Source organism: Nycticebus coucang, chromosome 23 (assembly GCF_027406575.1).
Source record: "Nycticebus coucang isolate mNycCou1 chromosome 23, mNycCou1.pri, whole genome shotgun sequence".
Lineage (NCBI taxonomy): Eukaryota > Metazoa > Chordata > Mammalia > Primates > Lorisidae > Nycticebus > Nycticebus coucang.
The window spans coordinates 4,323,620-4,336,540 of record NC_069802.1 but is presented as its reverse complement, the minus strand read 5'-3'; the positions used below and the strand labels follow the sequence as shown (position 1 = coordinate 4,336,540).

General features: G+C 43.6%; 1 protein-coding gene across 5 annotated transcripts in view; it reads left to right on the top strand.

The window, feature by feature from the left end:
* Window positions 1–12,921, top strand: part of SPATA18 (spermatogenesis associated 18) — a 34,260-nt gene that overhangs the window by 8,009 nt on the left and 13,330 nt on the right. For 3 of the 5 annotated variants that reach the window (XM_053577729.1, XM_053577728.1, XM_053577727.1), the window contains exons 2-5: window positions 4,164–4,269; window positions 4,386–4,501; window positions 5,432–5,541; window positions 10,681–10,776. In XM_053577729.1, the coding sequence (XP_053433704.1) occupies window positions 4,164–4,269; window positions 4,386–4,501; window positions 5,432–5,541; window positions 10,681–10,776 (428 nt within the window). The remainder of the gene's footprint in view (window positions 1–4,163; window positions 4,270–4,385; window positions 4,502–5,431; window positions 5,542–10,680; window positions 10,777–12,921) is intronic. The other 2 variants (XM_053577731.1, XM_053577730.1) reach the window with 1 other exon arrangement.

Below are 12,921 nucleotides of genomic sequence, written 5' to 3'. Positions count from 1 at the left end.
CACTTCCCACATTCTTGAGCACTCAATCTAATTACTGACTTACAGAGAATATTTTTCTTCCGTTTAGGACCTTTATCTCTTTACTTGCTAGACCACGCTGCAGTAATGAGTAAAACCCCACATTGCAGTGTCTCAACAGAAGGAGATTTTTCCTTATTCACATGAAGCTGCTGGCAGCTCTGCTCCACCATGGACTCCATCTGGTGGAGCTGCCATTGTGGAAGGTCTGCGGGAGAAGGAGTGAAGAGCTTGGACGGCCCTTATATCACACACACCTATCCCACAGATCGTCCCCTGGCCAGAATTAGTTTTGCGGCTCTGATCTAATTGTAGGGGAGCCTGAGATGTGGGGGAAAGCATGTGGAATCTTTAACTGGAATTACCCTTTGTGCCACACTTATTAATAATGAATTCATGTCTGCAAAAGATATGGGCAAGTGATTAGGTCAGAATATTTTATTTTAATAGCGAGGGCTATCAACTTTTTAAAAAATTTGACTTCTCTTGTTTTCACCTTAGAAAAGCTTGTTAATGTAAACATTATCATTTTTCAATACTTAGAGGATAAATAATGAAGGGAATTGAATAGTAATACTAATGATGATGTCAGGCCCTGTAAAATCTAGTGCAGAAACCTGAACAGAAAATTTGCTAAATTTTTGGGGTATATATAAGCGTTTTTCTGATATCTAAAGTTTGAAAACTTTGAGGTGATGATGCAGTAAAATGTAGAATGAGATGTAGAATAGAGAGGGCTGTTTTAGGATCGGGGCTGCTTGAAAGGCTGCCCACATATGGGGCTACTGCCTGCCAGAGGAACGAGGGTAGGCTGTTGTCACCAGCATGTGAAGCATCTTTGAAAGCTTTGGAAGTAGTGTACTCCCCAGGCCTTACTGCTTTTGAGCTTTACAGAAACAGGTGAAATCAGCAATATCTTCATGAATCCTTTTATACTATTAATTCTTATCTAAGCATATTTCATGAGGGTGAGATTGAAGTTTCTTAAAGCGGAAATTGCTGTGTTTTGTATTGAAATTAATGGGTTTAAGTGGCTTTCTAAACTGAAGATGGAAAGTTGATTAAAAATGTGTACTCTTTAAAGCATGGCTTTGTTTCCTGAGCTGTCAGGCTAGGGCCTTACATATAACGGGAACTCAATTATTTATGAATGAATGATTATGGAGAGTCTATGCTTTGGAGACAATATAATTAGTTCCTATCTTTGCTGTATTTATCTTGTGTGTACGTGTGTTTAATAGACTGACGTCACCCTATTGCAGTTGCGTATCTTGTGCAGTGCTTTGTGTTTAGAAGTCACAGCATGTTGTGACATGTCTTGGAAACAGGTATTGCTTGGCACAGACATTCTCTTCTGTTATTTGAGTTGTGTGTACATACTCATTAGACCAGCATTCTTTTGGGCACCATTATGTACCGGGCACCTGGCGAGGCACAAGACAGATGGTAACAGGACCACAGTAATACTTCCATTTATGCTAGGCTCTGCACTTAAATTAGCTCATGAGATCAACCACTTCCTAAATCTGAGGAAATGGAGTCTCATAAATTTAAATGTCTTTCCTAAGGCAATGCAGCTCATGAGTGGACAGCCAGATTTGAGCAAAGGTCTGCCTTAGTCCTGAGCCGCTGGTTCCCTTCAACACAGCATGCCACCTTGTAGGTACTAATTGTCAAATACCTCTGTATGTGAGGAGCTGGGCATGGCGTTATTTTTATTTAATTCTCCACCAGGCATTGTTATAACCATTGCTCAGGGGAGGAAATGGGCTCAGAGAGGCTGAATAACTCGTGTAGGACCATACAGAGCTGTGGCAAGTGGCAGAGCTGAGATACTCCTGAGCTCGTTCCCCGTCCACTGCGCATGTGGCGTGATCTAGCCAGGGCAAAAGGCTTGTGAGCAGTGTAATGAGTGCAGGTGTAAATGTCCAGGGCAAGGAGCTGCTGGGTCAATGAGGAAGGAGTGGATATAGCTGTTCAGGCCGTGGGTTCTAGGTATTCTGATCATGTCAACATCATGTTGGTAAATTGTTTACTCATGAAACATTTTCCAGTTACTAGTGGCAATAGATACATGATACACTTTTTTGAATGAACTCCTGATCTTCTGGGGAGGAGAGGATAGAAGGACGAGAGGAGAAAAAAATGACTGTAAGAGAAATCAGTGCTCTAACTGAGCTAGTCACTGGCTGCTATAGACTGGGCATGGAAAGTCAACTGGCGGCCCTCTTCGTTACAAGTCCACACCCCGTCCAAACTCCTTGCCAGGCTTGCCAGGCTCTCCTGGATCTGTCCTGCCAACCTCTTTGACCTTCTGTGCTTCCTCCACATTGACCTACATTTGGCCCTGAAGGCGGCCATGCTTGTTCCTGCCTCAGGAAAGCTTGTTGTCCCATTGCCTGGTGTGCTTGTCCCCTTGTGTTTTGCTTCCCTGAGTCTTATCCAGGATATGCTCAAGGGCATCCTTCCCAGGGAGAGTTTCCCAGGCTGCCCTCCCCGTTCACTCTTTGTCTCATCCTCCAGTCCTCTGTCTATGCCCAAGACTAATCATGATGGAGAAGTCAGTACCATTTAGTAGTTAAGAACATGGGCTCTGGACCCAGGTTGTATGCTTCTAGTCTCAGCTCTGACAGTCTACTAGCTGGGTAGCCTTGGGCAAGTTACTTGCCTCTCTGACCCTCAGTTTTCCTTTTGAAATGGGAATGATAAGAGTACTTGTATCTCATGGTGTACTGATGCAGAGGGATTGACTGTGTTTGTACGAGTATGTGTAAGGCACCGACAGTGGCTGGCATATAGCAAGTGTATAATACGATACAAAGAAAGTGAACCGTCTCATTTTCATTCAAAATATACTGAGTTTGAATATGTAGACATCTTAGAAGGCAGGGCTGGGAATACAGCAACAGAGGACAGTGCGGCCAGTGGCCTCAAGGAGCTGGCTGCCTGTCCAAACCATTTCCCTTGTTGACCCAGCTGTGCATTTTACTTGTAAAGTTTTGCCTAGAGGTCGTCTACACTGCTGCTCTTTATCCTGGTTTTTATCCTCCTTGCACCTGCTTCCTGCCCTGAGATGCGTGGTGCTAGAAGGCACCGACGGCCAATGCTGTATTATGGCCTACAGTGATAGATAAATCCAGGCAGTTTGTACCCAGGTGATGTGTTTGTCACTCGTAGATGCAGTCCTTTCAGTGCTGGCACCACTTAGAGGCATGGCGATGATGACGTCACAGAAGCTCACCAAGGAATGATGAAAGCAGAACAGTAGAAAGGCCACTTCTTGGCATCCTTGTGTTCTGTTCTTGTGGCTTAGAATGTTCCACAACCATTACAGCCACCTGCACCCAAGTCTGCCTCATTTCTTCTTGGCCTGATTTCACTTCCTCTCCGAGGCCTTTCCTGACTTTCCGAGACAGTGCACTGTGTGCTTGCCTGCATAGTAAGGATCTTCACACCACTGTGAGGTGACTGGCTACTCGCCTCTTTCCCCCACCGGTCTGCACAGCTGTGCCATCTTCTGGTCTCATCTCTGTACCTTCAATCCTGTGAGACCTCCTTGCTGCTAAGTAGTGTTCTTCATGCCAGTATAAGATAAAGACTCAATTTGTGTAGAGGACAGGAGCCAAGATTCTGTTCCAAAGGGACCATTCACTTTATAAAAGGTTTGTTTGTGGGGTTCTACTGAGTAGGATTATGGCTATAAAAAAGCCGCCTCCAGATCTCAATGGCTTGACATATAAGCTGACTTTCTCAATCCCGAAGCAGTCAAGTGTTCAGTCAGCAGCCTTACAAATCTTGATCCTCTACTGACTCCTCTGCATTAGGCTGGCAGATGGGGAAAGAGAAAGAGAAGAATCACCCAGGAGATTTTCTCTGGGGCCAGGTCTGGACAGGGCACACATCACTATGCATCCCGTTACCTGGAACTCAGTGACGTGGCTGCATGGACTGCAAAGGAAATGGGGAAAGTGGGGTAGTTGTGTGTCCAGGAGGAAGGGGAGAGAGGTTTGGTGGCCGCACAGCAGTCTTTGCCACTGGAAGCCTACCAGAGCATGCAGGCGTTGGGTCCCATCAGGCCCCAGTCTACCTGCAGCGGGCCCCAGAGTGAAGGAATTGCCCTGATAACTGTTGTTTTGGCTTTACAGACAAACACATGTGATCAAAATCTGAACTATTGCCTTGAAATCATTGAACAAGTCGCCAAAGTGCAGGGGCAGCTCTTTGGGATCCTCACTACTGCAGCCCAAGAAGGTGAGAAGGGCTGCGCTTCCCTCCCGCTCTCCCTTCTCTCTGCTTGCGCTTTCCTAAGTTCTACTGAGTTGGGGTGGTTGGGTGTCTTTTGCTGACTGGCGTATGTCTTCCTTTAGGAGGACACAATGACGGAGTGGAAACAATCAAATCGCGCCTTTTGCCCTGGCTGGAGGCTTCCTTTACTGCTGCCTCCATGGGAAAGCCTGTTGACAGCAGGGTCCCCTCTCTGCAGGTAAGGATGTGAAATGCCAACCCTGGGCTTTCTAAAACAGTGAAACTGTTTGGAACTAATCAGAAACTTCCGAGATAAGAAAAACAATTATAGCAGACGGGCAAAGCATGTCCATAATTTGTGATTGATATTGGTGGTTTCCATGGGACGGTGACAGTTCTCAAAAAGTTGGAGATCAGACTGGATAAAGAACACAAACCTCATAACCAAAACCTCAGTCAGTAGTGTTATTTCAAATGTTGATATGGCTCAACCTGAATTCTTTTCTAAAATGGAGGCTTTAGTGCAGTCTGTTCTGAGCAAGAGAGCCTTATGAGATAGTGGCTGTGGGAGATCCCTGGGAAGCAAACCAGTGGCCCTCAGTACACGTCTGAAGGTTTATGTCTCAGTTTGCTTATTTGCTGGATGGGACAATGATTTTGCTGACCTCATAGCATCATTGTGAGAATTAAATACGACGAGCACCTGAAACAGTGTTCACAGAGCCCAGCACGTGCTAAGTGCTCCCCAGACATCAGGTGTCATTAAGCAATTTTTCTTTCTGAGGATTTTTGGGTGCTTTTCAGATTTTCACCTCCTGTGGGTGACAGTATGGGTATAGAGATGTAGGATGATGTTCAAAGACTTTTTTTTAAATTGAAGTATAATTCAAATTGGTGAGTTTAGACAGATGCATTATACCCACATCAACTCAGCCTTGGATGAAATACAAAACATTTCAGTCATTTCAGAGCCTTCTTTGGGCCACCCCCAGGGCAACCACTCTTCTGATTTTGATCATTCTGGATTAATTTGCTTGCCCTAGAACTTGGTATACTTAGAACTATCTATTATTATGTGTAAGGCTTCTTTAGTTCGGTGTAGTATTTTTACAACATCTGTGTCATTTCATGTATTCAGTTTCCTTTTTTGATTTGTGTCTCTTTTCAGGACACCTTTGATAGGGAGAGACATAAAGACCCTATTCAGCGGGATCGGGAAGCACAATTAGACTCTGACTTGAACGCAACCCGTAATCAACTGAACAAGGTTCAAGACGAGTAAGAGGAATGCAAGTTATCTTTTTCCAAAAAGAATTATTCTCAGTTTAATTACATTTTAAATTTGAAAGGAGAATGATGGCTCATGTAAAATGTGGGCATCTGCAAATAAGTAATATGATGTGTGTGTGGGGAGTGTGACAGAGGGAGCTGGGAGCCTGTCTTTGAATTTGGGAACATAACATCGCTATTATATTAGGATCCCTAGTCTCTTGGCTCCATAAGCCCACCAACAGCCCACATTGATAAACAAATGAAGATGGTTAGATGAAAATCTATCATTTGGGAGGCAAATTTGAAAAAAAGATATGGAAAGGAAAGCGTGAACTGGGGGAGGGCTGTGTGAAGGTCAGGTAAAGGGAAAAATTGAGAAAGACAGCAAAAGAAAGATGAGGCAGGCTCAGCTATCCAACCATTGTTCTTGTTTAGGGGACTATACCTATATGCCTGGCTGAGAGAGAATGAACAAGTCAAGATTTTGGAATAACTATTAGGAATAAAAAGGATTTTTTTTTTTTCAAAGAAGCAATGCCAGGCAATAACAGAGAGCAAATGACTGCGGGGGGCAGAGGCAGGGTAACAATCTTAGGGAATCACTGAAAAGAAATTCGCAGACTTTGGCTTTGGACTTGAGGAAGGTATGAAACGTGTTTGACGTACCTAACAAGAGTCCATCAGTGAGGTGTTTCTCTTACCACAGCATCGCACCTCTGCTGATATGGGTAGGACAGACGGCAAGGAAGTGTTTTTTTTAAACGAGTTGAGACCTGTGGTAGGATAATGTGCCTGGTTGTCTGGTGAGATTTCCTTCTTTTTCCCCTAAAGGAAAACATCCCTATTGATTTTGTTTTGCCTGATGATAAAAGTAATCTAAATTTCCTTCTCAAAATGCACACAGGTAAAAATATAAAGATAAAAATCACCAGTTATCTCATCTCTGTTAACATTTCAGTATATTTTATTCCAGACCTTTTTCTTGGTATGCATCTGCACGTCCACACGCCCCCATTCATTTTCCCGGTTGGAATCATGGTCAGGGCAGTTGTATAACTGCGGCAGTCAAATTTTACAAATGTAATATGCCAACAGGATAAAATTTACAATGTATTTCCACTGATGTCAGCTCATCTTGGAAGGAAGGGAGGAGAATCCTCAAATTTGCCCCATTAAGGCAACATGGGCTTTTTTGGTTTGTTGTAGTCCTGCACATTCAGTTAATTCCCAGTGCGAACTTGTGTTGAGAGTGGTTTTTGCCCTCTCATGGGTTCTCCTTTCCCCTGTCCTTCCTTGGGTTGGCTTCTAGGGGGCGATGCTCCCATACCCTACTGGTGCTTGAGGCCAGGGCTGCCCTCTGCTTCTTGTTGGCCTTGTTTCTACCTGGACACTAGCGTCTTGTGCTGAAGGGTCTTGAGTTGTGCCTTGTCTGGTTAGGTCTCCTGGGACATTAGCTGGCATCTGTGGCAGGTGACTAGGGTCCCTTCCTTTGCCTGTGTTTATGAGGCAGGACTTCAAGACTTTGCTGGTTCAGTCCCCATAGAGGCCAGGACTTCCCACTTTTTTTCTTGTTAACACTGACTCTGTTGTTACCCATAAGGAGCACCATGGACCAAGAAACTTAACGCATGCTTTTTTTTTTTTTTTTTTTTAAAGAAAACAATGTTTTTATTAGAAAATTTGCAAGAATAGTGCTAAGAACTCCCACGGGTCCCTTCCCCCGCCTCCTTTCTCTTCCTCATTTATATCTGTGTACACTCCCCACCCACCCCCAATGGTCTGAGAGTTGCCTACACGAAGGTGCTTCCTGCTTTTCCAGGGTTTCCTAGTTCTGTTTTGTTTTAACTCACCTGTGGTTCTCATTCTATTTTTTTATGTAAGGTATCACAAATGATGGAATTTGTTCCCATATTTGAGGGTAGCTATTCCTCTTTTCCCTCTCTTACTCTGTCTACATGTCTCTTAAAGCCGGGGTGCTGCCTGCTATGCAATAAATGCCCCCCCCCCCCGGAACTTCCCTGCATCTAACCTTGTGGTGGAGGGTTTGGTTCTGGCTAGGGTCCAAAGGTGCAAATGCCAATAACACAGGGCTAATGGGCATAGGTCTGCATAGGTTTGACAAAACTCCAGACGGTGGAAGCCCGCAGGACTTCTGGTTATGAATCTTGCTTTTCCTCATCCCCTACACCCAATCCATTAGCCTGTCCAGTTGGATATAGTCTCCCATGTTTGTCCCTTGCTTTCTGTACCACCCCTGCCCTAGTTCATGAACCTGATATCTCTTGCCTGGACCAGTTGCCTTCCTTCCAAATGGCTTTCTGCTTCCTGCTTCCATTGGTGCTCAACTACATTTTCACTTAGCAGATACATATATTTTTAATTATATCACATCACCCTGCTTATTAAAAGTTTTTAGTCTCTGTCCTTCATACCTAGAAAAAATTGAAAATTCCTTGCCACGCTTTCACAGCACCCTCCCTGATTTGGCCCTCGCTCTGCACCCCCATCTCGTGCTGGTCTCCCCGAATTGGGCGACTTCCTCACCTTGAGGTCTTGGCCAGAAAGAACTTCCACTGGCTCTTTGCGCACATGGCTCTTCATTATCCTTGAGTCTTGGCTTAATTGTGACTTTCTCAGAGTCTGGCTATGACTGCAGTACTTTGAAAGGTCTTTCTTCTCCCCGTCTTTAATTCTCTTTGACAGTCACTTGCTTTTCTCATAATAGCACTTACAGCACCGGGAACTTTACAAAATGGACTTGCTTGCATATTTATGATCTGTCTTCCACACCAGACCAGAAGAGCCAAAGGGTTACTATCTTGTACTGCTGTTTTGCCACTGTAGTATCTCCCGCACTGAGCATCATACCTAGCACATAGTCAGCTCTCAATAATCTGCTAGTGAATGAATAAATGTGTAACAAAACATTTAAGTAGAATCTTACCTACCCTGGTTAGAACAATTCTGGAACATGAACGTACTTCTCTTTCTTCTCTTTGTATGTCAGCTGGGCCTGTGGAATTAGCCAGGTATCTTTGCTTGTTTGTGCTGGGAGAGAAAAATAATATCTTCTTTATTCCTGCTGTGCTTTCCTTCCTTTCTTGGTCCATTTTCCTTTCTTCTCATTTTTTACAGTTTTCTCTTGATAAAAAATGTTTATTTTCCCATATTTACTTTTTTTTTTTTTTGTAGAGACAGAGTCTCACTTTACTGCCCTTGGTAGAGTGCCGTGGCCTCACACGGCTCACAGCAACCTCCATCTGTGATTCTCTTGCCTCAGCCTCCCGAGCAGCTGGGACTACAGGCACCCGCCACAACGCCTGGCTATTTTTTTGTTGTTGCAGTTTGGCCGGGGCTGGGTTTGAACCCACCACCCTCGGCATATGGGGCTGGCGCCCCACTCACTGAGCCACAGGCGCTGCCCCCATATTTACTTTTTAAAATCTATAAGGTATTCATATTTGAATTATATCACTATAATTTCCTTTCAATCTCCAATAGCTATATATTTATGAAATTAATACTACTTTGGCTTTTTTTTTAGACTTTAAACATTTTTCCCATTCATTTATTTTTCACTAAAAGTTGCCCTACTGTGTGACAGGCACTGTGGTATGTGCTGGGGGTAGAGATGAAGAGGTGAATAAAATAAAATCCTTGCCTTCGAGTCGTTTACAGCATGAATGTAATGAGATACGAGTGGAAGTCAAGAGAAGGGGACACGAACTTTGCTTGAGATAGTTGACATCGTATGTGGAGTAGCACTGATAAGTGGGCATTGTTTGGGGTGGCATGGGGTAGGATTTTGGGTAAGTGTGTTACAGGCTGGGATCCGTGGAATTGATGGGGACCCTGTTAGCCCATTATTTCTGTGTGCTTCACTATCATCCCAGTGTTTTACCTCCTACCGGTCTTCCATCTAGAGCAGTGGTTCTCAACCTTCCTAATGCTGCGACCCTTTAATACAGTTCCTGTGGGTCGCGACCCACAGGTTGAAAACCACTGATCTAGAGGGAAGGAGGAAGGTGGGTGTGAGTTTAGAGGGCAGTTGCATGTTATTAGCCCCGGGACTGCTGCAATGATCTGATGATCTCGGGCGGTGAGGTCAGAGAAGTCAAGAAACCATGGGCAAACCATTGAGAACCACTGGTTTTCATCAATGTCATTCATCTCACTCCTATTTTGTTGTTGTTATTGTTGTTTTCTGAGGTAGAGTCTCACTCTGTTGCCTCAGCTAGAGTGCAGTGGCATCATCATAGCTCACTTCAATCTCACATTCCTGGACTCAAGTGATCTTCCTGCCTCAGGCTCCTGAGTGGCTGGGACTATGGACATGTGACACCAAGCCCAGCTAGTTTTTTCTATTTTGGGTAGAGACAGGTGTCTTGCTCTTGCTCAGGCTGGTCTCAAACTTCTGATCTGAAGCAATCCTCCCATGGCTTCCAAGAGTGCCAGGATTACTGGCATGAGCCGCTATGTCCAGGCTCATTCCACTCTTATTTATTTTTAAATTTAGATAGAACTGAGGAAAGAGTATGATTTATTATTATTTGTCTACAATGAAGAGAGACCTTGAAAGTACCAGTAACTGGACTATAATGAAAACTCAGGGAAATTGTGCTCAGTCAGTGGTGGAAGTGCGAGGCAGGAAGTCATGAAGGGTAGTCATGATTGAGGAACACTTTCTTTATAGATGGGCACGTAATTTTTTAAGTCAAATGCAAAATAATGCCAATAGATATTGAAATATTGTAGAAAAATGTAGATTTTTATAAAGAGAGGCAGCCTGGGGACCAGGTGTAGTTAGAGCAGATAAATTAGCAGAGTGAGAAGATGGAATTGAAAGAGTTTCTTTGTCTTTTACATTCTAATATTAACAGTTATTACATAGTCTTTTGGGGTAATAGCTCTGTAATTTCCTTGTGTTTGACATTGAGCAGAGGATATTAGCATGTTTTTGCATACGAGCACACCATAATATTTCCAATATTATATTATTTGATTGAATGCAAATGTCTTATAACTTGATCTTGTTTATGTTGAATTTATATTATGTGCCAAAAGTTCCCCCAAAGAACCTACACCTTGATTTAGAAAGTCTGCAATTTTGAAAAATCCATCTTTAGTTACCAATTTCTCTTACAGTCTGGCTGAAACTGAAAAGAATCTTGAAGAAACCAGGAACAGATCGGCCATATCCCTTCTGGCTGCAGAGGAGGAAATAAATCAGCTAAAAAAGCAGTAAGAAAAAAAATGACAGGATTATTGCAGCCTGCTGATTAGTCACTGAATTTACCATTTTTGGTGCTCCATTACAAATGAAAAAAACGTGTTCACCAACAGAGACAAAAGGCAGCAATTAATGTTTTCCTTTTTTAACTATAAAATTACTACCTACATACTATAGAAAATTTCCAAAGTACAGCACAGTGTAAAGCAATATAAAAGCCCTCTCCTAATTCCAGGGCCAGTTGACATTTGATTAGTGTATTTCTGATTAGTGTATTAAAAATAGAGTTGAGACTACAGAGAAAAGTATATATAAGTACACAAATTAGGATCCTACCTTTTCACTTGACATTGTTTTTCTCTATCATTAAGAAAAACAAACAGTTTTGATTAAACTAAGTAGAACTTAGTTTTAAATAAGTTCACCATGTTCCATTAATCGGGTATTAACCTAACACTGAATATTTACTTGGATACCAATATTCAACATTGGAAATAATATTGGGATAACTTTTGTGGGAAATCTTAGTTTAAACATCAGGTTATTTCTTTTTTTTTTTTTTTGTAGAGACAGAGTTTCACTTTATGGCCCTGGGTAGAGTGCCGTGGCATCACACAGCTCACAGCAACCTCCAACTCCTGGGCTTCAGTGATTCTCTTGCCTCAGCCTCCCGAGTAGCTGGGACTACAGGCGCCCGCCACAACGCCCAGCTATTTTTTGGTTGCAGTTCAGCCGGGGCCGGGTTTGAACCCGCCACCCTCGGTATATGGGGCCGGCGCCTTACCGACTGAGCCACAGGCGCTGCCCCAGGTTATTTCTTTATGATAAATAGGCAGAGGGGATAATAAACACTGATCCTTAAAGTCAGTGATTTTCAACCGGTGTGCTATGGGCTATGTGCTACGGCATATGGGCTGCAAAAATTTTTAAAGATCATTAATTAAATTATTTTTGAAAGAAGTTCAAAGCACAGTAAGCATATTATTTTTCTTTCTTTTTTTTGTTCTTTTTTTTTTGGATCAACATAATTTAAGTGTGTTGACACAGAAGCTTAACTATTGGTTTAAGTGTGCTATGAGATAAAAAAGGTTGAGAAACACGGCTTTATGGTTGTATCTCCTTATCTTAATTCTGATTCCCCTCCACTCCAAGATGAGCTGATAGGAAGCAGATTCGGTCACACCCCCCTTTTTGTCTTCACACATATTTCAGTTGTTCTGATTTTGTTAGGAATGCCCATAAATTTTAGCTGGGGATGCTGTTCTGTTTCCCACTACTGTCCTCACCCCACATCATCATTGTAATCTCTTAGTTCCTATTTGGTGTAACTTCTCTGAGTCATTGATCATATTACTCATTCATTTCCTACAGCACCGATTCTGTTCTTTACTATTTCTAGTGAAGTTTTAATTCTGCCACGTCTTTAAGCTTCTCTACATCCTTGATTTTACCTTGCTTTTCATCTTCTACCCTTGTCATTTCCATCACAGCACCTTCCCTCTTGGCTTTTGCTGTGTTTCATGGCGGCCATGACTCTTTGTATCTTAGTGAGGGTGCCCATTTTATTTCCAAAGGGTTTTTGTTTGTTTCTGGGCTACATGATTTCCATAGATTCATACTTCCAGCTAGTCTTGTGGATGGTATTCAGTTTCCATGGCCGTTTCTCCCCATATTCTGTTTGCTCAGAGAATTGAAAAGCTAGTGAGGGTAGATTTTATCTTCGACCAGCTTTGGAGGTCCAACGTCTGCTGAGTTTTGTGCAGTTAAGATCAGTCCAATGTGGAGCTGTTGGAGATCTCTTTTGAGTGTCCTTTGTTTAGGGACCTTTTTTCATGCGACCTGCAGACTGGGGTGGAGCTCTTGGCTCATGTGGGTTTGCCCCTGTGCTTTTCCATCAGAGTTTCCCAGTGCAGGAGTAGCAGGCTGGGCAGGAAGCCTGTTGTGGTCAAGCGTGCCAGGTGCTGCTTCTGACCTTTGCGTTCTCCCCTCCCCTCCCCTCCCCTGCCCTCTCCTCTCCTCCCCTCCCCTCCCCTCCCCTCTCCTCTCCTCCCCTCCCCTCCCCTCCCCTCCCCTGCCCTCTCCTCTCCTCCCCTCCCCTCCCCTCCCCTCCCCTGCCCTCTCCTCTCCTCCCCTCCCCTCCCCTCCCCTCCCCTGCC